General features: G+C 49.5%; 3 protein-coding genes across 4 annotated transcripts in view; 2 read left to right on the top strand and 1 right to left on the bottom strand.

The window, feature by feature from the left end:
- The window catches only part of LOC309530284 (uncharacterized protein), a 435,057-nt gene that overhangs the window by 290,821 nt on the left and 118,943 nt on the right, over positions 1 to 25,293 (top strand). The window lies entirely within an intron of this gene.
- Positions 1 to 25,293, top strand: part of LOC309530408 (uncharacterized protein) — a 141,577-nt gene that overhangs the window by 77,528 nt on the left and 38,756 nt on the right. The window lies entirely within an intron of this gene.
- LOC309530386 (uncharacterized protein) lies at positions 1,541 to 21,547 on the bottom strand. Its single transcript, XM_082219318.1, has 5 exons — positions 21,111 to 21,547; positions 20,823 to 20,904; positions 20,464 to 20,546; positions 17,960 to 18,086; positions 1,541 to 4,057 (listed from the first exon to the last, which is right to left on the bottom strand). Exons 1-5 carry the CDS (start codon positions 21,510 to 21,512, stop codon positions 2,799 to 2,801), a joined length of 1,953 nt encoding a protein of 650 aa, XP_082075444.1. The 5' UTR covers positions 21,513 to 21,547; the 3' UTR covers positions 1,541 to 2,798.

Below are 25,293 nucleotides of genomic sequence, written 5' to 3'. Positions count from 1 at the left end.
TTTGAAAAAGGGACACAGTGAGACAGCAATATTTTCAGGATGGAGGAGCAGCTCCTTCGACTTCTCTCTCCCTCTGGTAACTTTTTATTATCCTTTGTCTCTCTCTCAGCCTGCATGGCCGTCTGCCAGTGTCTCACGTTACATGCCCAATCATGGCTTTACAACACCCATCGCCATATAAGGTAATTACTGCCCAGAGGAAGAACACAACTCTATATAGAATCATAGAATCATAGAGTTGGAATAGACCACAAGAGCCATCGAGTCCAACCCCCTGCCAAGCAGGAAACACCATCAGAGCACTCCTGACATATGGTTGTCAAGCCTCTGCTTAAAGACCTCCAAAGTAGGAGACTCCACCACAATCCTTGGCAGCAAATTCCACTGTCGAACAGCTCTTACTGTCAGGAAGTTCTTCCTAATGTTTAGGTGGAATCTTCTTTCTTGTAGTTTGGATCCATTGCTCCGTGTCCGCTTCTCTGGAGCAGCAGAAAACAACCTTTCTCCCTCCTCTATGTGACATCCTTTTATATATTTGAACATGGCTATCATATCACCCCTTAACCTCCTCTTCTCCAGGCTAAACATGCCCAGCTCCCTTAGCCGTTCCTCATAAGGCATTGTTTCCAGGCCTTTGACCATTTTGGTTGCCCTCTTCTGAACACATTCCAGTTTGTCAGTGTCCTTCTTGAATTGTGGTGCCCAGAACTGGACACAGTACTCCAGGTGAGGTCTGACCAGAGCAGAATACAGTGGCACTATTACTTCCCTTGATCTAGATGCTATACTCCTATTGATGCAGCCCAGAATTGCATTGGCTTTTTTAGCTGCCGCGTCACACTGTTGGCTCATGTCAAGTTTATGGTCAACCAAGACTCCTAGATCCTTTTCACATGTACTGCTCTCAAGCCAGGCGTCACCCATCTTGTATTTGTGCCTCTCATTTTTTTTGCCCAAGTGCAATACTGTACATTTCTCCCTGTTAAAATTCATCTTGTTTGTTTTTGCCCAGTTCTCTAATCTGTCAAGGTCGTTTTGAAGTGTGATCCTGTCCCCTGGGGTGTTAGCCACCCCTCCCAGTTTGGTGTCATCTGCAAATTTGATCAGGATGCCCTTGAGTCCATCATCCAAGTCGTTGATAAAGATGTTGAATAAGACCGGGCTCAAGACAGAACCCTGTGGCACCCCACTAGTCACTCTTCTCCAGGATGAAGAGGAACCATTGATGAGCACCCTTTGGGTTCGGTCAGTCAGCCAGTTACAAATCCACTGAGTGGTAGCATAGTCAAGACCGCATTTTACCAGCTTCTTTACAAGAATATCAAGGTCAATACATTCTTTACAAGAATATACAAGGTCAATACATTCAATACATTACAAGGCACAGACATGCTGGTCACCGAGATCAGCAGGCACCATGCAGCAATACAAGCCTCTGCCGTGGCTTTATGACTCCCACATTTTTCTCTAGTGTTTCATTCAGCCTCACCTGAATAAACACTTAGATTATGTGAAAATAATGGGAAATACCATCTCCAGATGAAATTAAACCTGTGCTTTTATTTATTTTCATCGTATAAAAGAGAATTTTAAAGAAAGCAATGGTTACAACAGTAAACAACAAATAGCTTGTCCTCATGGAATTGTAGACTTTCATCCTGCCATGTGTTAAAGTTTCAATTGATTATTCTAAAAGATCACACCACATTTTCCCACGAGTGCTGGGTAGATTCCGGCAACAGTCTTCACAATTTATGTATTCAATAAACATTGGCCACGTGTTATAAAAGGAATATGGATTGTGTTCCCCCACCTTTTGGATACTTAAATTGTGATGCCCAGAACTGAACACAGTATTCTGGGTGGGGTCTGACCAAGGCAGAATAAAGTGGTACTATTCCTGCCCTTGATCTGATTCTGCCTTCTGCCACGTTGGCCTGTGCTCCCCGTCCCGTTTGGTGTCCTCCACAAATGTGATGAGCATCCCCTCAGTTCCTTCATCCAAGTCATTTATAAAGATGTTGAACAACAACGGGCCCAGGACAGAACCCTGCAGCACCCCTCTGGTCACTTTCCCCAGGATAATAAGGAACCATGAAGGAGTCCTCTTTGGGTGTGGTCAGTCAAATCCGCCTAACAGTTTCCTCGTTCAGCCTCATTTTACCAGCTTTCTCACAGAAAGATCACGGTGGACTTTCTCAAAAGCCTTACTGAAATAAAGATGCACTATTTCCACAACTGTCCTCTGACCAACAAAGTTTGTCCATAAAAAGGGGAGGAGAGATTTCTCTGGCTTGACTTGTTTTTGAGAAAGCCATGCTATTATCCTGTATGTTTCTGTTGTGAAATCTTCAGATGAAGGGCACATAAATATTACAAATGATAATACATAAGGATATTGACAAGCTGAAACATGTGCAAAGGAAGGTGATTTATGTAATTATTTAATTTGTATACCACCCGACCCAGTGGTGCCAACTTGCATAAAATATTGGAGGAAGGGGCCAGGTAAGGCCTGCCTTGCACAATCAAACATATGATGCATGCAGGTCATTGGAATGGCAATGCCTATCAACTGGGGGGGTGGCCCCCTCAAATATATCATTGGGGGGCAAAGTCCCCTCAGCCTCTAAAAGTCGACTCCTGTTCCCACATGTCTCAGGACAGTTACAACATAAAAAGACAACATAAAAACACAAAATACACATCTGTAACCCCCCTCACTACCACATTTTAAAAGGGCATTAGATGTCAATCAGGCAAAGGCCTGGTTAGCAAGGTGCTGATTTGCCTGGCTCCTAAAGCTGTATAATGGTTTTTCCAACCGTTGCATGAATTCTCTGATGCCTAGTGAGATTTGAGCTCTGACTGAAGCTCTTTCCACATTCCACACACTGATAGGGTTTCTCCCCTGTATGAATTCTTTGATGGGAAGTGAGAGAGGAGCTATGAGTGAAGCTCTTTCCACAGTTCACACACGGATAGGGCTTCTCCCCTGTATGAATTCTCTGATGTGAAATGAGATCGGTGTTCCTACTGAAGCTCTTTCCACATTCCATGCACTGATAGGGTCTCTCCCCTGTATGAATTCTTTGATGGGAAGTGAGAGTGCAGCTCTTACTAAAGCTCTTTCCACATTCAAAGCATTTATATTGTTTCTCCCCTGTATGAATTCTTTGATGGGTATTCAGATGTGCTCTCTGGATAAAACTCTTTTCACATTCCACGCACTGATAGGGTTTCTCTCCTGTATGAATTCTTTGATGGGAAGTGAGCTTACAGCTCTTACTAAAGCTCTTTCCACATTCAAAGCAATTATATGGTTTCTCCCCTGTATGAATTCTTTGATGGGAAGTGAGACTGTTGCTGTGACTGAAGCTCTTTCCACATTCCATGCACCGATAGGATTTTTCCCCTGTATGAATTCTTTGATGGGAAGTTAGATGGGAACTCGAACTGAAGCTCTTTCCACATTCCATGCACTGATAGGGTTTCTCCCCTGTATGAATTCTCTGATGGGAAGTGAGACTGTTGCTGTGACTGAAGCTCTTTCCACATTCCATGCACCGATAGGGTTTTTCCCCTGTATGAATTCTTTGATGGGAAGTGAGATGGGCTCTCTGACTGAAGCTCTTTTCACATTCCACGCACTGATAGGGTTTCTCCCCTGTATGAATTCTCTGGTGCTTAGTGAGATTGTAGCTTGTACTAAAGCTCTTTCCACATTCCACACACTGATAGGGTTTCTCTCCTGTATGAATTCTGTGATGGGAAGTGAGATTGGAGCTCTGACTGAAGCTCTTTCCACATTCCACACACTGATAGGGTTTCTCTCCTGTATGAATTCTGTGATGATTAGTAAGATCAGAGCTGTGACTAAAGCTCTTTCCACATTCTATGCACTGATAGGGTTTCTTTCCAATGAGAATTCTTTGTTGGGAAGTGGAATGGGAGTTCTGACTGCAGGTCTCTCCACGTTCCAAATTTTTGCATGGCTTCTCCTCTCCAGGGGTTTTGTCATATTCATCCTTGTTCTTGTTTTCCAATTCATCAAAATCTGCAATGGAGACAAAAAAGGGATTAGAACCTCAGGAACAAATCAAGAAGAACTGAAGGGAGTTGGGTCTTTGTTCATTGCCTTTGTTGGTTGTCATTAACCAACATTTTTATTCAAATATTCTGATGGTTGTTGAATGTTGATTTGTTTGATATACAGTAGTGGCCAAAATTTTGGAAGCCTTTTGGGAAAATAGTATATTTCAGATGTTTGATGCTTCGTAACACGACTTGGTTCAGAGTAATACCACAAAATTATGTATCAATGGAAGGATAATTTAATGAAGAATGTAATTATCTGTATTCTATCAAAAGTCAAACGGTTCCACTCGCCCACACTACCCCTCCATCACCTGACTCTGCTCTCCGGCCAATTCAGGTTTCTGGAATAGGTTGGCGAGGGAAGTTACTTTTCAAACACAGACTGAAATCACACCGGTAAGGCTGCCACCACTCCCTTTAGTTCAGGGAATCCCAGAGACACAATCCAGGGAGAAGAGTGTGTCCAATTAACCTGGCAATCCCCACTTCTTACAAGCTGCATCCACAAGCTTGCAGGCAGAAGTTCACTCGGTATAGCGTGACTAAGCAGAAGGCTTGGATTTAGCTGTTCCCCGGAAAAGGCACCAACACACCAACAGGTTCTAAATTAAAAGTTTATTTTAAAAAGAAAACTGAAAACTTGTGGAAAAACCACAGGCACTTCTTAAAAGTCTTACAAACATGAAAATAATAACATTGTACATTATAACTAGCTCGTACATACTCACAAAGAGAACACGGTTAGAATAGTCAAGAGTCCTTTCAAGTTGTTGTATAATGGAGCTGTTAGAGGATTTCCATTTCAAAAGGACGAAACGGCTGTTAACGATGGAGCTTACAGCCGGGCATCTTTGCAGAATGCAGAGCAATGGCATAGAGCAAGCAATGGCATCTAGCCATGAACAAAACATCCCTTGATCTTTTAATCACAATTCTGACTTTGCGTCGTAACTTTTGGCCAATCAAGGGTCTTAATTTGATCAGCTCATTCTTTTGCAGCTGGGTCAATTTAGGCTTGAACCCTTAATCAAAGAATCTTCCTCCCACCTGTGGAAATTAACCAGATCCCCAATTCTCAGCAATTTGAAAACAAACAACCGGAGGGGAGGAAGAAGTGATTCACACCCACAACCCAGGTGTCAAACCTTCCATTAATCAGGGACCCCTTTCCTCCCATAAACCTCTCATGGCAAGGAGCCAGAAGGTCTGGGTTTTAAAGATACACAACTCCCTTTCCCAGGGTCCTTGCGGCTGACAGAATACCCACAAGGCCCCATTCTTCTTCTTGACCAAGGAATGATTTTTCTAACAATGATAACTTCACTACAGCGGAATAACCAGAAAAAGGAAGCACAACTTGCTTAGCTTGACTTTTGTCAGTGTGTTATGTTATATTGTGGAAAGTTGATATAAAATTTACAGATTGCATATTATTAAGAGAGAATTACATGAAAATGATGTATAGATGGTATATCACACCAGTGAAAATGGCAAAGATGTTTAAGAAAGAAAATAAGAGATGCTGGAGATGTAAAGAAAAGAAAGGAACATTCTTTTAATGCAAATGCATTAAAAAATATTGGGAAATGATATATAATGAACTGAAAAGAATGTTTAAAATGAGCTTTGGTAAACATCCTGAAGCCTTTCTGTTAGGTATCTCAAATCAAGAGCTGCCAAAAGAAAAATGGACATTATTTATAGCATACATTATTTATGTATGCTACAACAACTATTTTAACGAGGATGAAAGAGGAGAGCGCAAAATATGGTCTGAAGCTCAACATCAAAAAAACGAAGATCATGGCCACTGGGCCCATCACCTCCTGGCAAATAGAAGGGGAAGAAATGGAGGCAGTGAGAGATTTTACTTTCTTGGGCTCCATGATCACTGCAGATGGTGACAGCAGTCACGAAATTAAAAGACGCCTGCTCCTTGGGAGAAAAGCAATGGCAAACCTATACAGCATCTTAAAAAGCAGAGACATCACCTTGCCGACAAAGGTCCGTATAATTCAAGCCATGGTTTTCCCAGTAGTGATGTATGGATGTGAGAGCTGGACCATAAAGAAGGCTGATCGCCGAAGAATTGATGCTTTTGAATTCTGGTGCTGGAGGAGACTCTTGAGAGGCCCATGGACTGCAAGAAGACCAAACCTCTCCATTCTGAAGGAAATCAGCCCTGGAAGGACAGATCCTGAAGCTGAGGCTCCAAGACTTTGGCCCCCTCATGAGAAGAGAAGACTCCCTGGAAAAGAGCCTGATGTTGGGAAAGATGGACGGTGCAAGGAGAAGGGGACGACAGAGGACGAGATGGTGGGACAGTGTTCTCGAAGCTACCAGCATGAGTTTGACCAAACCGCGGGAGGCAGTGGAAGACAGGAGGGCCTGGCATGCTCCGGTCCAGGGGATCACGAAGAGTCGGACACGACTAAACGACAACATAAGGAGACTCAGTCACTACAAAATCAGACTGGTAAAGGCAGGAAAAGGTGCACAACAGCAAGTGATGATCGAAGAATGAAGAGTCTGTGCCTACATGACAGAAGAAAATCATCTGGGTGTTTACAAGATGACATGGGGCAATGTAAGGTGAAGTTGAGTGCAAGGACTGGTCTAAATGCTAGAATTCTAAGGAAAAACTGGGTAAAATGTATAAAGTGTGTAATAAATGTTGGAAGTGTAAGGAGACAGAAGGAACATTTTACCATATGTGGTGGGAATGTAAGAAGGTAAAAAGCTTCTGGGAGATGATCTATAATGAGTTAAAGAAAATGATGAAATATACTTTTGTTAAAAAACCAGAAGCTCTCTTGTTGGGAATACTGAATAATGAAATTAGTAAAAAAGATGTGAAATTAGTTTTGTATGCAGTAACAGCAGCCAGAATTTTGCTGGCGCAGAAATGGAAACAGGAAGAGATGCCCACGAAAGAAGAATGGAGGATGAAACTGATGGAATACGCAGAAATGGACAGATTGACGGGGAGAATTAGGAACCAACGTGACCAGAGATTCTCCGAGGACTTGAAGAAATTTACAGAGTATATCAAAAATTTCTGTGATGAGCAAATAATTACTGTTAGAAATATTGTTTAAAAATATGATGTGATTAAGAGTATTTGAGTGCAATATAATATTGTGAAATGTGAGACGAGGATAAAAAATAAACGGAAAATTATCAGAGAAGCTGAGGGAAGTTCTGGGAAAAAAGGGGTTAAGTTAAAAATGGATGTATAATTTTGTAAAAATGTTTTTTTATGGAAAATCTAATAAAAAAATATTTATTAAAAAAAAGAATTTTAAGGAAAAAGCCATTGTTATATCTCAAGCCAAGGTGGAAAAGATTAAACTGGGCTAAAACCCATGGTAACCGGACAGCAGAACAATGGGACAGTGTTACTTGGAGTGATGAGACCCTAATCTCCTTGCTTGGTAGTGATAGCATGAAATATGCGAGGAGGAGAATTGGAGATTTACATCCTACTTGCATTACACTGACCGTGAAACACCCAGACAGTGTGATGATCTGGGGTTGTATGACAGCAAAAGGTGTGGGCAGAATAATAATAATAATAATAATAGTAATAATAATATTAATAACAACAACAACAACAACAACAACAACATTTTATATCCCGCCCTCCCCAGCCGAAGCCGGGCTCAGGGCGGCTAACAACAATCAAATAATCCCACATTATAAAAACATTCTGTCAGAGCTGCTTGAAGATCCTAGCTCACAGAGGATCACGCTAGCCAGCGATCATTAAGTAAAAGTCTTTATTGAATTAGTTTCCATTCTCACGCTGCTGCGCGCAACTCTACGTCTAGTAGCTAGATCGACGAAGCTCCGTCTGAGTCTCCGCCCCGTGCGCACCAACTTAATATCCTAGCCCTGCTCCACCTTTTCCGCCTGACTGTCCTCCTCTGGGTCCCTCTACCCCCTGGGGCTTCTTCCCTCCGGGATTCTTCTGACGCTGACCCGGACCCTCCTGCCTCCTTGCGCCGGGCTTTAGGACCTGGCTCCCTTTCCGGGCTGCTTACTGCGCCGCCTTCCTCTGCATTTGAACTTGGCGCGCGCGCCCAACCTTCCACTTTCCTCTTAACCGTTTCTTCGCTCCCCGATGGAGGTGTGGCCACTCCTGACTCATGCCCTCCCTCCTGTGGTGAGCTGCCAGCGCTTGCCCGCTGGCTCCCTTCCTCTTCCCTGCTCTCTGGCGGTGACGCTGGTCCCGATTTCCAACTGCTCTCCTCTGAGTCCCCTCTGGCTCTATCTTCCTGGGGTGCCCCCCTAGACTCCCCCCTTGCCCTGGCCACTGGTGCTCCTTTCTGTGAATCCTCTGATTCACTGGAAAGACTCGGAGATCTCGGGTCGTCGTCATCACTCATCTTTTCTTCTGCCTCCTCCCCTTCGCTCTCTGTTTCCTCCCTTGCCCTTGCCTCTGCTCCTAAACCCCTGACATCCATCCCCCCCTCGAAGCCCCCCATTCCCCCCTCCCCTCCTTCCGGTGCTGGAGCTGGGGTCTGCTGTTGCAAAGGGACGAACGTCGGATATCGTTCGCTTCCCGTGGCGGGCCTCCATCTGAAGTCTCGCGGGTCTCCCTCCCTGCTCTCGTCGACGACGGTCACCTCCGCTTCCATCTCTGTGCCGCCGTGCTCGAAACCAGGGTCGTCCCCGAAAACGTCCATGTCCGTCTCTCCCTCACTTCCTCCTGGCGGCGTTGCTCGTCCTGGGCCTTCCAGCCACCTTCTGCGGAACTGCTCCTCTGGTCTATCGTCCCACCAATACGAGGGTTCTGATGCAGATCCCGAGGGTGACCCCTCCGGGGAACGGACGTCTTGTGTCGGGTCCTCGTCCGAGTCGAACCCCCGGAAAGTGCTGGCCGAAAGCGTGGGCGTGAAAAGCCAGTCGTTGAAAAAGTCTGCTGGCATAGGTCTATGTGGGAAGAGGGCATGAAACTCGTCTTTGAGTAGAGGTTCGTCCAAGGCGTAGCCCGGCACCCAGCTGTTCGCACTGGCCGGGGTGCCCTCCTTGGCGAGAAAGTATTCTACCCCCTCTTCCCCCCATCTGGAGTCCAAAATCTCCGTGACGTCATTGATGCGCTCCTTCTGTGCCACTCCCGCGTGCCCCGTTCTGTCTCTGACCGGACTCGGCGCCGTTCCGGGTTCCTGGAACCTGTGCAGTGCCTTGTAGGGAGTGAGCACCGATCTGTGGAACACCGGATGCATTCTGGAACCCTCCGGAAGTGCCAGTCTGAAAGCTACCGGGTTGACCTGCTCTTCGACTTGGTAGGGCCCCAGTTGTTTATGCCCTAGTTTCTTCTTGGCCAACGACCTGGCCGGCACTGCGTGGGCTGCTAACCAGACCCAGTCTCCCACGTGGAGCTCTTCGCCAACCCTTCTGTGCCTGTCCGCTTGTACCTTGTATGCGTGTTTGGCCAGCTCCAGGTGGCGCCTCAGCTGATCGTGGACTTCCTGCAGCTCCGACGCGAACGCATCTGCTGTCTGCGGCTCCCCCTCCCCCATTCTTTCCAGTCCCGGGAAGGTTCTGGGGTGCCTCCCGTTGTTGGCGAAGAACGGCGTGACCCCCGTGGACACGTGCTTCGTGTTGTTGTAGGCGAACTCGGCAAGCGGCAGGTAATCCACCCACGTCGCAGGCTGTTGATTCGCATAGCATCTCAGGTACTGCTGCATGATGGCATTGACCCGCTCCGCTTGCCCGTTGGTCTGCGGGTGTCTCGCCGACGCCAGGTTGATCTTGACGTTTAGGAAGCCCATCAGCTTCTGCCAGAAATTCGAGATGAACTGCCGCCCGCGGTCGGACAGAATAGACCGCGGCAGACCGTGAACCTTGAACACGTGGTCTATGAACAGTTTGGCGGTTTGCTCCGCCGTGGCCACCTTCGCACACGGAATGAAATGTGCCATCTTGGAAAACAGGTCCACCACCACCAGCACTGCCGTCTTGCCCCTCGAGCTGGGCAGATCTGTGACAAAGTCCAGAGCCACCCTTTCCCAAGGTTCGACCGGAGTTTGCAGCGGTTCCAACAGTCCTGCCGGCGGTCTGTGCACTGGTTTGGCCCTCTGGCAGGTGTCACACCTCGCCACGTAGTCTGCGACCTCCCCTCTCATTCCAGGCCACCAGAAGTCTCTGGCGACTAATTCCACCGTCTTCTCCTTGCCAAAGTGCCCGGCCGTGGGCGCGTCGTGCAGCTGCTGCAGCACCTTGGCGCGAAGGTCGTCTCCCGGTACGTAGATGGCCCCTTTACGGATGAGCAATCCATCTCGTAGCTGGAAACCGTCGGCCTCAGCCTTGCCCCTTTGCACCTCTGCCATCTTTGCTTGCGCGAAGGAGTCATCCTGCAACGCTCGCCGCACCGCCTCCAGGTCCACGGTGGCCGCGGCGCACGCCCATACTGTTGGTGCGAAGATGTGCATGGCGGCCGCTGGCGTTGCGTCCTCCAGATACTGTGGCTTACGGGAGAGGGCGTCCGCCATGATGTTAGTGTCCCCCGGGACATACTCTATGCGGAAGTCGAAGTTCGCAAAAAACTCAGCCCAACGTATCTGCCTCTGGTTTAGGAACTGTGCCGTGCGCCAGTGCTCCAGATTCTTGTGGTCCGTGCAAACCTGCACCGTGTGCTTGGCGCCGATCAGGAAGTGCCTCCACGCTTTGAACGCTGCATGAATGGCCAGCAACTCCCTGTCCCAGATGGTGTAGTTCTGCTCGGACTTGCTGAGCTTCCTGGAGTAAAACGCTCCCGGCCGCCACACCCCCTGCTGGTCCTTTTGCAGCAGGACCGCCCCCACGGCTCTGTCCGAGGCGTCTGTCTCCACCCTCATCGGCCTGCTGGGGTTGACGTGAAGCAGCTGCTCTTCCGACGCGAAGAGACGCTTGAGTGCCTGAAAGGACTGCTCCGCCTCCTCTGTCCAAACGAACTTCTTTTTCTTGGAGCTAAGCGTGTCTGTGATGGCCGCTGTCTGCATAGCGAAGCCCTTGATAAACTTGCGATAGAAGTTCGCAAAGCCGACAAACCTTTGGACCTCTTTCCGGTTGCGTGGACTCTTCCAATCCAATACCGCTCGAACCTTGGCGCTGTCCATGGCGAGCCCCTTGTCAGACAACTTGTAGCCCAGAAAATCCACCTCCGTCACGTCAAATTGGCACTTCTCCAGCTTGGCGTAGAGCCTATGTTGCTTTAGTCTGGTCAGCACTTCCTTGACGTGTCTGTCATGCTCCTGCTGCGATTCCGAAAAGATCAGGATGTCATCTAAGAAACAGACGCACGTCTTGTAGAGAAGTCCCGCCAACACGTGATGCATGAAAGCTTGAAAAACGTGGGAGCCATTTTGCAATCCAAAAGGCATAACTCTGTATTCGTAGGTACCCAGTGGCGTGAACATGGCCGTCTTCCACTCATCTCCCTCCCGCATGCGAATGAGGTTGTACGCCCCTCGCAGGTCTAACTTGGTGAACACTTTTCCCTTCCGCACCTTCGCCAGGAGGTCGTCTATTCGGGGCATGGGGAAGTCCGACGGCTTGGTCCCATTGTTTAAAATGCGATAGTCCACGACCAGTCTTTTTTGGGGCGTGTCTCGCTTTTTAACAAAGAATACAGGACTGCCCCCCGCTGCCTTGGACTCTCGGATGAAACCGCGCTCCAAATTATGATCTAGGAACTCTTTGAGTTCCTGCAGCTCGTCCTCTGACATGGAATACAGTTTCCCTTTAGGCAGCGCCGCCCCCGGAAGCAGGTCAATTTTGCAGTCATATGGTCTGTGAGGGGGTAGCCTGTCCGCCTCCTTCTCGCAGAAAACTTCCAAAAATTCTGCATACTTGTGGGGAATCGCTTGCAGCGTGCCTAGCAGCAGCTGTGACTCCTCTTCCTCTCCTTCCTGCCGGGGCACGATGCAGTGTTCAGCACAAAAGGAAGAGCCGAAGATCAGCTGCCTCTGGTACCAAGCCAGCGTCGGGCTGTGCTTGTCCAGCCAACTCATTCCCAATACAATGGGCGTATCTGAGAGTTGAGTGACATTGAAGCTGATGATTTCTTTGTGATTCCCAAGTCGCATCGCCATAGGTGGCGTCTGCTTCACCACTTGCCCCCCTAGCAACTCCCTGCCATCCACCGTGACAACCTGCAGGGGCAGTGTGGCCGGCAGCAACTGTATAGCGTGCTTGTCGACAAACTCCTGCCCTATAAAGTCCGCGTTGCTGCCCGAGTCGATAGTAATTGGCACGTCCATGGTGATTCCATTGGGCAGCTGGAGAGATGCGGTGAGCCTCACCACTGGTTTGGGCGGGAGGGGGTTCACGGGCTGTAAAATCTCTGGGGACTGCGTCACTAACACGTCTGGCTGGGCCCCAGGGCCTCTTCCTCCAGCCAGACTGCTTCGTTTCCCTGCTGTGGTCCTCCTTGCTGCGTTGCTGCAGTCACCATTGCTGAGGCTGCAGTGAGCTTGTGGAGCCTCTGGGGACACTCTTTCGCCATATGCCCTGGCTCCTCACATACGTAACACTTCCTGTTCCCTCTAGGAGGCTTCGCTTTCACTGCTGCCGGTGCTAGGGCTCTGGTTGCTGACTGAGCCCTTGCACCTCCAACCTCCATAGGTTCGGCTCCTCCTCCTGGCGGAGGCGTGGATTGCGCCCGCGCTGCTTCTCTGGGAAGGAAGGAGGGGCCCCTGGCTGGTTCGCGCCCTCCACGCCCTTCGTCCCTGCTCCACGGACGTTCTTCCAGCCTCACCCCCACTGCCAGTGCCCTCTGAACGACCTCCTGGGTGGTTCGGGGTCTCTCCCCCCTCGCGATCTCATCTTTAATCGAGCTGTGCAGCCCCTCCCAAAAGAAGTCTCTTACCGGGGCCGAATCTCTGTCCCATTCCAGGGCACTGACCAAGGCGAAAAAGCGGGCATGGTACTGTCTGACGCTGGCCCTCCCTTGTCTTAGTCCATGCACCTCCTTCCGGGCAAGATCCACGTCAATACTTGATAAAAAACACCCATCCATCGCTTTAATAAAGGCATCTGCATTCTGGAGCGCCGGATCCTTATCTCTCCATAAATTGCGTAGCCATGCTTTAGCATCCCCATGCAAATGGGACATGATGAATCCCACTCTCTCTTGCTCATCTCTAAAGTCTTTATGCAGCAGTTGCAGTGCGCACAGTACGTCTGCTCTAAAGTTGGGATACTGTTGCAGGTTCCCATCGAAGTGAGAGACCAGCCCGCCTGTTCGTCTCGCCAACCCAATTCCCTCCTGCCGGGGTGTCTGCTTCGTCAGCACGTCTAACCTGACCTGGAGATCCCTGCAGGCGGCAGCTGCCTCCTCCTCTCTCTTCCTGGATGCGAGAGCCTCGGCATTCAGTTGTGCCACTGCTTTTCTGAGTTCCTCTATCTGCTGCTCAGCCGTCATGTCGTCTGCTGTTCGTGAGCTCACTAGTAGGCACCTGTTTCTCTCCCCTCCTCGGGGCTGTAGATGCCCACAATTTGGAGACGGAGCTTACTGTCAGAGCTGCTTGAAGATCCTAGCTCACAGAGGATCACGCTAGCCAGCGATCATTAAGTAAAAGTCTTTATTGAATTACAGTTTCCATTCTCACGCTGCTGCGCGCAACTCTACGTCTAGTAGCTAGATCGACGAAGCTCCGTCTGAGTCTCCGCCCCGTGCGCACCAACTTAATATCCTAGCCCTGCTCCACCTTTTCCGCCTGACTGTCCTCCTCTGGGTCCCTCTACCCCCCGGGGCTTCTTCCCTCCGGGATTCTTCTGACGCTGACCCGGACCCTCCTGCCTCCTTGCGCCGGGCTTTAGGACCTGGCTCCCTTTCCGGGCTGCTTACTGCGCCGCCTTCCTCTGCATTTGAACTTGGCGCGCGCGCCCAACCTTCCACTTTCCTCTTAACCGTTTCTTCGCTCCCCGATGGAGGTGTGGCCACTCCTGACTCATGCCCTCCCTCCTGTGGTGAGCTGCCAGCGCTTGCCCCCTGGCTCCCTTCCTCTTCCCTGCTCTCTGGCGGTGACGCTGGTCCCGATTTCCAACTGCTCTCCTCTGAGTCCCCTCTGGCTCTATCTTCCTGGGGTGCCCCCCTAGACTCCCCCCTTGCCCTGGCCACTGGTGCTCCTTTCTGTGAATCCTCTGATTCACTGGAAAGACTCGGAGATCTCGGGTCGTCGTCATCACTCATCTTTTCTTCTGCCTCCTCCCCTTCGCTCTCTGTTTCCTCCCTTGCCCTTGCCTCTGCTCCTAAACCCCTGACACATTCCATTATAAAAATTAATTAAAATCAAATTGATGGCAACCGTTAAGCAAAATTCTGTGCAGATTGCCAGAGGAGGGAGTCAGGCTGCGCCGTGACCAAAGGCCTGGTGAACAGCTCTGTCTTTGTTGGGATTCGCAGGATACTGGATAAGTCTGCAGGCTTCAACAGGATGATGCAATACTCTGCTGGGTCAGAGTGACTCAGCAGGAGTGTGATTAGTGTAATTGGCTATCACCTGTTTTAAAAAGGAAAGCCTGTTTAACAGGGGGTGTGGTGGTTGTGCTGTAGTGTGGTGGTGCTGTGGTGGAGAGTATTCGTTTGTAAGTACTCTGTATGGACTGTTTCTTTTGTAAATGCCTGTATATAGCTCACATTAAAAAGGACTGCATTGAAAAACCTGGAACTCTTAGTGTCTCGCTGAAAACGCCGCGTGGAATACGCGACAGTCTTGCAGGCCCTGCGGAAAGATGTCAGGTCCCGCAGGGCCCTGGTCTCTTGTGACAGAGCGTTCCACCAGATTGGAGCCGCGGCCGAGAAAGCCCTGGCTCTAGTTGAGGCCAGCCTACCTCTCTGTGGCCTGGGACCTTCAGGATGTTTTTATTTGCAGACCGTAGGTTTCTCTGTGGGACATACCAGGAGAGGCGGTCCCATAAGTACAAGAGTCCTAGGCTGTATAGGGCTTTAAAGGTTAAAACCAGCACCTTAAACCTGATCCTGTACTCCACCAGGAGCCAGTGCAGCTGGTATAGCACCGGGTGAATGTGATCTCGCAGCGAAGACCCCATAAGGAGTCTTACCGCGGCATTCTGCACCCGCTGGAGTTTCTGGGTCAGTCTTAAGGGCAGCCCCACGTAGAGGGAGTTACAGTAATCCAGTCTGGAGGTGACCGTCGCGTGGATCACAGTGGCTAGGTCAGGACGAGAGAGATAAGGAGCCAACTGCTTAGCTTGGCGAAGATGGAAAAATGCCGCCTTGTTATAGCTGTAATCTGCGCCTCCATAGAGAGGGAGGTATCGAAGATTACACCCAAACTCTTAACGGATGGTGCTGGCACTAATTGCACCCCCGCAAGAGATGGGAGTTGCCCCCTCAATCCCATATCGTCCCGTCCCAGCCAGAGGACAAAGAAACCCGGGTCGCCATCTCTCGTAAGGTAACTGTTTCCCCTTCGCGCACCCAGGTCTCCGTCACACAAGCCAGGTCAACCCCCTGCGAGGTAAAGAAATCTCGCAGGGTGGTGGTTTTGTTGCCTATAGACCTGGCATTGCACAACACCAGTGACGGAGGTGAGTAATCCTTGCTCACCCTACCCTCATCCCTCGGGATGGGGCGCAGATTGGAAGGGGTACGAGCATATCCCCTTCGCCTATGACATCTGCCCCCACCGCCATACCTCCCTCGCCCCTCCACAGTAGGAATCCCAAGCCTCATACTCGCCTCCATTTACAAAATAGAAAAAGAAAACAAACCACAAACAATTATGCCAAACAAAACCAGTCCCCACCCCACTCAATATACAACCCCAAATCAAAATAAAACGGAACAAAATAAAAATACATAAAGAGAAACCACTGTTCACGGTGGTACAACAAAGTAAAAAGTAAAAACACCTTTAAAACACTTTAAAATATATAAAAACATTTTTAACATTTGCTGCAGCAGCACCAGTGTCCTTAAGGCTGTGGCGGAGGTGAGTGTGGGGCCCCTAGGCCAGGTGGAATTAGCCTGAGGGGGAGCGGCCTTCTCCAACACTCACGGTGCAGCAGCAGCAGCAGTGTCATTAATGGGAATGTCAATGCCCCCAAATACATAAATCAAATACTTGAGCCTGAATGGGAAATCTTATTCCACTGCTGAAATGGCCTGGGAATAGTCCAAGCGAAATGAGGGGATGAGGGACCAACTCCCTTCTCTTGCCATTGCCTTCCGTTAAGAGTTTGGGTGTAATCCTTGACGCCTCCCTTAACAAGGAGGCACAGGTTACAGCAACAGCCAAGGCGACATTTTCCCACCTTCGCCGCATCAAGCAGTTGGTCCCTTACCTCTCCCGCCTCGACCTGGCCACAGTGATCCATGCGACGGTCATCTCCAGGCTTGACTACTGTAATTCGCTCTACACAAGGCTCCCTTGAAGCTGACCCAGAAACTCCAGCGGGTGCAGAATCCAGCAGCGAGGCTCTTCATGGAGTCTCTGCCATGGGAGCATATTCATCCAGTGCTTTTCCAGCTGCACTGGCTCCCGGTGGAGTACAGGGTCAGGTTTAAGGTGCTGCTTTTGACCTTTCAAGCCCGGAGGACCTTAAGGTCCATAAATAGCAACACCCTAGAGGTCCCAGGCCCTAAGGAAGTCAGATTAGCCTCAACCAGAGCCAGTGCCTTCTCAACACTGGCTCCAGTCTGGTGGAACGCTCTGTCTCATGAGACCTGGGCCCTGCAGGATCTGATTTCTTTCCGCAGGGCCTGTAAGACAGAGTTGTTCCACCTGGCCTTTGGCTTAGATTCAGTTTGATTCCCTCCCCCTCTTTCTTTTTCCTTTCTCCTCCCTTGAAGAGGCTGCATCCTAATGTTTTAATGTTGTATCTTAATCTTTTAAATTGTATATGAATCAACTTGTTTTTATTACTGGTTGTTAACCACCCTGAGCCCGGTCTTGGCTGGGGAGGCCAGGGTATAAATAAAAAATTATTATTATTATTATTAATAATAATAATTCCATCTTGGTTTCACAGCTGCAGAACTAAAAAACTTGCTTCACTCCATGGGAAGGCATTGTAAGGCTGGAATTAAAGCTAAAGGTTATCAAAGTCAGTATTAATTGACATGGTGAGAATTTCTGTATATCTCCTTTTTTCCATGTGCTTCACATTTCTTTTTTATGACTGCTGTTCTAATAAATACTCCTTCATAAAAGTTATTGCACTGCATTCTTCATTAAATTATCTTTCCTCCCCAAAAAAGTGGTGTTATGAGCCATCAAACCTCGGAAACACACTTTTTAAAAAGTTTCCACGTTTTTAGCCACTAGTATAAGTTGTTCATTTAAAGTTAATGTATTTTTTATATGGGATCAGATGGTTATTATTAATGTTTCATGTGTATGTATGTGTTGGAAGCCACCCAGAGTGGATGGGGCAACTCAGCCAGATGGGCAGGGGATAAATAAAATTACTATTACTATCACTGCTACTACTACCTGAGATTCAATAAGCCTGGCTCTTCTCTGGGACGGATTTTGTTTGGCCCAGTCATGGCATCCCCTCCACCTCCTATGTCAGTCGTCTCTCTGGTCAACCCAAGACTGACAGCAGCAAAAACAAAAACAGAAAACCTGACAGAAGCTACTTATCTTTCCGAACAACACTGAAGGTGACATTTAAGATGCCTGGGTAGTTCAGACCAGCTGAATCGTGGTATAAAAAGGCAGAACTGGAGGAAGATTTTTGACAGAAAAAACTGTAATTTACTATTTCTTGTGAGGGCGTTAGGTTCCCAGGCGTTATAGGGGGGGCTGCTGAGCTCTGTGGAAATGTATGAGGTTTGTTACATAGAGGTATTTTTTGAATTTGAATTTCCAGGCAGATAGGACGATCCCACAGGGAGCCTTACCAAGAGAGGCCACGATTCCACGATTCTCCTCCATGACGTCCTTATGCAGAGCTCTCTGGCCAGGATCCAGCAACTCCCACTCCTCGTCCGTGAAACGAACAGCGACATCTTCAAAGCACACTGGACCCTAAAAGAAAAAGGGAAATGTCCTCCTCTGAGACAGCAGAAATATAATCTGCTACACAATGCTCTGTTGTTTCCTTCCTCTTAATTGCTCCGTTATTTTATATATGTATATATTTAATTTTAACTAATGAATTATAAAATGTACCACAAAACTTATCACTTATACAATCTTTTTAGACTTTCATCAGCACCTCTGATGATCCACCATTTTAACCACTTCTTATGCGTTTCTTAACTTTATATTGCCTTTACATCTCTTAAGAAATCATCCTCCCCCTTGTCCATTTTTTCCATACTTCTAATAATACTCCTCACAAAACTTCTTGCAACCCTACAAACGTCGTCTGTTCTTCACAATTACTTTTCAATTTACTCCAGTCTTCCGTGAATTTCTGGTCTTCTTGCCGGTTTTGAATCCTTCCTGTTCATAGCTGTCAACTTACAGATTTGAAAATAAGGGACCTGCAGCCTTGAAAATAAGGGACCAGTAGCCAAAATAAGGGACCTGCAGCCTCACCTGTTCCAGGCACTCCAGTCTTCCTGTCCTCCTGCAGTCTGGTCAAACTCAGGCTGGTAGCTTCGAGAACACTGTCCAACCAACTTTGTAACCAGAGGTTCAACTGAATAGAATCTGAATCACATGCACCACAAGGCCTATGCAGCCTCAACTTAAGATGGCTCCCCGGCCTGGCTTTGCACTGCAAAGTTTGCAGCAGCACGTGCAACAAAATGGCGTCCAGCATTCAAAAACCCCCTCAGCTTGCATTAACTAGCCACACACAAGGCATGCAAGCTCCACCCACCAGTCGTTCTTAGACTTCTTATTGGGTGAGCAACACAGTCAAGCAACACAGTTGGAGCCTCCCTCCTCCCTGACCGGCAGGGAGGGAGGGAGGGAGAGGAGCTGCTTCCTTTGGAATTTAAGGGACATCATTTAAGGGACATTTAAGGGACATCCATCAATAAGGGACAGCAGCGGGACATGGTGCTGGAATAAGGGACTGTCCCTTCAAATAAGGGACACTTGACAGCTATGTTCCTGTTAGTTTATCTAATTCTGCTGCGTTGTTTCAATAGGATTGCTTTGCTGCACATTTTAATTATGGGTAGCTATTTTGACGTTTTAATTGAATTATTTTATTCAGCTTTTAATTATGGGTATTCATCTTTGTGCACATAGGTGGTTCTCTTCCTTGTGGTTTTCAAGTCATCCTGCCTACGCAGGGATTCCAGTTTCCCAGATGGAAGGATCCCCTTTCTCCTCTCCTCATGTCCTATTCCTTCCCAGTGCCCCACAGCCAGATTCCAGGGGTTCAAGGGGGCATGGAGAGGGGGAGGAATGGGGGGCAGGCTATATTTCGCAGCAGATGGGGCTGGCTAGGTGAATCCTGGACACTATTTGTTCTTGTCTGTCCACTGCATAGAAGCCTATTTTAGCACTCAGTGATGAATATAGAAATAAAAGAAGCCAAGATTGGATGGCCATCTGTCTTGGAGGATCCAGCTGAGACTCCTGCAATGCAGGGGGTGGGACTTGATGACCCTTGGGGTCCCTTTCAACTCTATGATTCCATGAAAACTGCAACTACAGATGAATCCTACAGGCGACATTCAGAAGCCTGGTGTCACAGAGTTATCTGGGCAGGAAATCCCATAATTCACAGCTGGAGATTACTCTTTATTAGCAAAAACACAATATTCACAGTCTTGGCTGAGCTTCAGGCCTAATGAGAAGAGCAGCTCCTTCTCGGATGGGCTGTCAGTTTGCACTGTCAATCAATTAATGGACTAGTTGTCTAGGTAGAAGTTACTTTAGTGTGGAGGTATATGAAAAGTGAGATTATATAGTGCAAAGTTTGAAGAGAGTGAAGACCCCCGGCTCCCCACAACTTTCTAAGTCCCCCCCCGGGGGGGTTCTAGCATACGATTGAACAGTGCGCCAGTGTGCAGCCTGCCTTTGCTCCTCCATGTTAGACCTCTCTTGGCTCTGAGAGACAAGCAGGGAGGGTGGATTCTGGCAGAAGGAGAGGGAGCCTCCGGTGGCTCCTCCTTCTCCTGACTCACCTCTGCCTCTCGACTTCCCTCTCCCACTCGCCTCCTTCCTCTTCTGCCTCCGATTCTGGACTGCATTCTGCCACAGAGTCTCCCAGCTCACTAAGCCCTGTTTCCCCTTCAGCTTCTGACACCTCCTCTTCCCAGACTTCTCCCTCTTCTCCATCTGACCGCCCATCCTTCCTCCACCTCCACTCCTTCGGCTCTGAGCCGTCTTCCCTTCCTGCTTCCCCGGCTGCTTCCTCCCACCATTCCTCTGTGCCCAACCAGTCCATGACATTGCTCCATCCCTCAGCCTCTGTCCCCACAAGGCGGCTTCCCCTGACCTGATCTGGTTCCACAGCCGCTGTTTCTCTTCTGCCCCCATGAAAACATGGATCAGGAGGTCTTGCCGGCATCCTTCTGTCTCCTGAAAGAGAAAACAGGTAAGCAGGATGCCAGGAGTGCCTGCTTCTCTCAGAGGTGTAACAGGGCATCTCTAACTACAGATGGGCCTTTCAGAAAGCCTCACCTGCTGAGTGCAGTTGGACGTTTGTGCCCATTTCATGTTAGTTGTGGAAAACTACTTCTCCCTTCCTTTGGACCCTTGTTCCCAACTGTCCTCCCCCCAAAAAAAAGAACTCACAGATTAGTTGGAAAACCAACAGAACGAGACCAAACGGAGAAAAGCCACCTTCCTCCTTACCCAGTGGCTTCTCTCTGGTGTCCAACGGAGGCCTCTCTGCCTCACAGGAATCCAGGTCCATTTCTGCAAAATGATCCCTTTTCTGAAAGAGCAACAAGGATTCAAAACAGAGAATGAATGGTGAGAAATGTTAGAAAGAGAATGACAAAGACAGAAGCTTTAAGGGTGTTAGATCTCATTCTATGGATGCCTTCCCAGGAAAAGAATGGGCCAACAGGAGAGCATTATGGGATGTTCTCCATCCTGTTTGGACCCCCTTAGGAGTATCCAGAGGAAAGTCTCTCTCACCTGCTTCCTCTCCTCTGCCTGACTCAGGAGGAAACCTTCGGCCAGGGCCACCGCCTGGGAACTGGTCTCCACTCTGCATTCCCTCACCCAGCTCTCCATCTCTGGAGGAAGGACAGCCAGGAACTGCTCCAAGATCACCAGGTCCAGCATCTCAGCTTTCGTGTGCCTTTCTGGCTTCAGCCACTGGTGGCAAAGGTGGTAGAGATGGCTGCAAACCTCTCGGGGTCCTTTGGCCTCCTGGCAGCAGAACTGCCTCAACTGTTGGCTCTGCACCTCTGAGCGGAGGGTGTCCTCCTCACCCAGGATCTTCTGCCCAGAGTTTCCCCAGAATCCCCCACTGCTCCCAGTTAGGATGGCATGGCCTCTTTCTGCTCCAGGGCCAGCTGAGTCTCCCTCATCCATCTGTGCTCTCAGGAAGCCTCTGAGAGATGGGAAGGAACCCTTCAGTCTGACATCAATACCAGGGAAGATTCTGGAGCAGATCATTAAGCAAACAGTCTGTGAGCACCTAGAAAGGAATGCTGTGATCACCAATAGTCAGCATGGATTTCTGAAAAACAAGTCATGTCAGACTAACCTGATCTCGTTTTTTGACAGAATTACAAGCCTGGTAGATGAAGGGAACGCAGTGGATGTAGCCTACCTTGATTTCAGCAAGGCATTTGACAAGGTGCCCCATGATATTCTTGTAAAGAAGCTGGTAAAATGTGGTCTTGACTATGCTACCACTCAGTGGATTTGTAACTGGCTGACTGACCGAACCCAAAGGGTGCTCATCAATGGTTCCTCTTCATCCTGGAGAAGAGTGACTAGTGGGGTGCCACAGGGTTCTGTCTTGGGCCCGGTCTTATTCAACATCTTTATCAACGACTTGGATGATAGAATCAAGGGCATCCTGATCAAATTTGCAGATGACACCAAACTGGGAGGGGTGGCTAACACCCCAGAGGACAGGATCACACTTCAAAACGACCTTGACAAATTAGAGAACTGGGCCAAAACAAACAAGATGAATTTTAACAGGGAGAAATGTAAAGTATTGCACTTGGGCAAAAAAAATGAGAGGCACAAATACAAGATGGGGGACACCTGGCTTGAGAGCAGTACATCTGAAAAGGATCTAGGAGTCTTGGTTGACCACAAACTTGACATGAGCCAACAGTGTGACGCGGCAGCTAAAAAAGCCAATGCAATTCTGGGCTGCATCAATAGGAGTATAGCATCTAGATCAAGGGAAGTAATAGTGCCACTGTATTCTGCTCTGGTCAGACCTCACCTGGAGTACTGTGTCCAGTTCTGGGCACCACAATTCAAGAAGGACACTGACAAACTGGAACGTGTCCAGAGGAGGGCAACCAAAATGGTCAAAGGCCTGGAAACGATGCCTTATGAGGAACGGCTAAGGGAGCTGGGCATGTTTAGCCTGGAGAAGAGGAGGTTAAGGGGTGATATGATAGCCATGTTCAAATATATAAAAGGATGTCACATAGAGGAGGGAGAAAGGTTGTTTTCTGCTGCTCCAGAGAAGCGGACACGGAGCAATGGATCCAAACTACAAGAAAGAAGATTCCACCTAAACATTAGGAAGAACTTCCTGACAGTAAGAGCTGTTGGGCAGTGGAATTTCCTGCCAAGGAGTGTGGTGGAGTCTCCTACTTTGGAGGTCTTTAAGCAGAGGCTTGACAACCATATGTCAGGAGTGCTCTGATGGTGTTTCCTGCTTGGCAGGGGGTTGGACTCGATGGCCCTTGTGGTCTCTTCCAACTCTATGATTCTATGATTCTATGATTCTATGGTCTTCTGCCAAGTTCTGCCTGTGCTAATGAGGTGCTAGGAAATCCTATAAAGCAAATACATCGTTTAGTTACAGAATTTTTAGGTCATAAGAAGAGAAATGTTCCTTGAGCAAGCATGGATGAGTCTTCCTAGGAACCAGGGTGGGACTGTACGAAACCATGAGATATCTTCTGAAGAAGAAGACGGAGGAGGAGGAGAGAAGAGGAAGAAGAAGGAGAAGGAGAAGAGGAGGAGGAGGAGGAGGAGGAGGGGAAGCAGCCTCTAGCTCTCCTAGGAGAAAGATTGCAATACAAAATGTGGAGCGAACTGAAGGGATTTCTCTGAGGTGAATCAGTCCAGTTGCTCCTGCCTTCGAGTGGAATTTGCTGTCAAGGAGTGTGGTGGAGTCTCCTTCTTTGGAGGTCTTTAAGCAGAGGCTTGACAACCATATGTCATGAGTGCTCTGATGGTGTTTCCTGCTTGGCAGGGGGTTGGACTCGATGGCCCTTGTGGTCTCTTCCAACTCTATGATTCTTTGATTCTATGAGTAAATGCAAGAAGTCAGAACTGACTGACAAGGGAGTCATTTGTATCTTGTGGAAAATGGATGCTTGGCTCTAGTGGGGGTCCTCACCTGGGGGTCGTCAGGAGTTGCTCTCCCCCCACCCCCACTCCCCTGCTTCTGTCTCCTTTTCTTGCACTTGGACTCTCTGCTGCTCTCCAGACAGACTCCTGGGGTGGGGTCCCTTTTTCTTTGATCTGAGGGCCAGGAATGTATCTGGACATTATTATTCTCTTGGATGGCTTAACACACGCACAGCCATTGATGCCAAGGTCCCTGGAGGCTCAGTGAGGAGCAGCGCCCATTTCCGGCTGCTTTGCCAGCAACCATCCCTTTGGGAGAGAGAGGATGTGGTCCTGGGATGCCCTGCTCTGGGTGCCAGGGGATTGCTGCCGTGGCCTCCGTGGGGAGCTGCCCTGGGAGAGACTGGGAAACTGGTCCCCAATGCAGCAGCCAGACTCTGGGCTGGGATCCCTCTCTTTATTCCTGGCCTTCCTCTCCCACCTTTTTTTTTTGGGGGGGGCTAGTCCACCTCCTTGTCTGGTTTTGGAAAACCATTTGCACATTTGTTCCCTCTGTTGTGCAGTGAGGCTGAGCGACGTCACACAGAGTTAAAGTCCCAGGGACTCCTTTGTATAAAGAAGGGAGATTTCGGGGGAGTCATTTTTTTCCTGAAGGGGGGGCGGAGGGCCAACTGAGTTTGGGACCCTCTGCTCTGCAGGAAGGAGAGCGTGGCAGACCTGGCCCCTCCCTGGCAGGACCCTCTCCTCCCCCCTGACTTGGGTCCCCCAGGCCCCCTCCCCTGCTGCAGCCCTGGGACCCCCACCAGATCCCAGAGAGAGAGGAGACTCACCAGATCCCAGAGAGAGAGGAGACTCACCAGATCCCAGAGAGAGAGAGGAGACGCACCAGATCCCAGAGAGAGAGAGGAGACGCACCAGATCCCAGAGAGAGAGGAGACTCACCAGATCCCAGAGAGAGACACCCAAGCAGGGAAGGACTGGGGAGGGAGGGAGGGGCCTTGGCTCTGGAGGACCTGCCCCCCCGTCCGCTTCCTGTCCTCTCTAGGAAGGCAGCTCGCTTCCCTTTAACCCTTGCAGGGCCGAGTCCCCCAGCTGATCCCTCTCTCGCTTGGCACAGCCTGACCGACACGCTGCGCCCTGAAGAGATCCCGGCTGGTCTCTCAATTCAGCTTGAATTGCTGGAGCGCAGAAGGGGGGGGGAGTGGAGGTCCGGAGACGGGGAGCAACTGGGGCGGAGGGGGGAGCCTGTGCAACTGCCTCCCCCCCCTTTCCCTCCCCCCCCCACTTTCCCTCCCGGCTGGACCAGAGCAGCTTCTCCTGGGGGGGGCACGCCCCCTCTCCCCCACACCCCTAGATTGACATATTCATGGAACCGTTTTTTAAAGCCCATTTTGCGGGGGGGGGTGCCTATGCCCCTGGGGGGGACTTCCTCGTCCCCCCCCGCTAGATACGGCCCTGATCCCTGGGTCATCATCCAGTCCCACCCCCTGCAATGCAGGAATCTCAGCTAAAGCATCCAGGGCAGATGGCCGTCCGATCTCTGCTGAGAAACCTCCAAGGAAGGAGAGTCCCCCCCCCACCTCCCAAGGGAGACCTTTCCCTGCCCAACTGCCCTTAGATGTCCCTCAAGGCAGCGGGTCCTGAGTTCTGGCCTCTGAGCATCTCCCTCGGTCCCTTGGGGGGGGCCTTTGGCTCTTGGCTGGGCTCTGAGCATCTCCCTCGGTCCCTTGGGGGGGGGGCCTTTGGCTCTTGGCTGGGCTCTGAGCATCTCCCTCGGTCCCTTTGGGGGGGGGCCTTTGGCTCTTGGCTGGGCTCTAAGCAT

This window comes from Podarcis vaucheri (genome assembly GCF_965113315.1).
Source record: "Podarcis vaucheri genome assembly, chromosome: 4".
Taxonomy (NCBI): Eukaryota; Metazoa; Chordata; class Lepidosauria; order Squamata; family Lacertidae; genus Podarcis; species Podarcis vaucheri.
The sequence above is the reverse complement of the archived record's forward strand: the minus strand, read 5'-3'. Positions and strand labels throughout refer to the sequence as shown.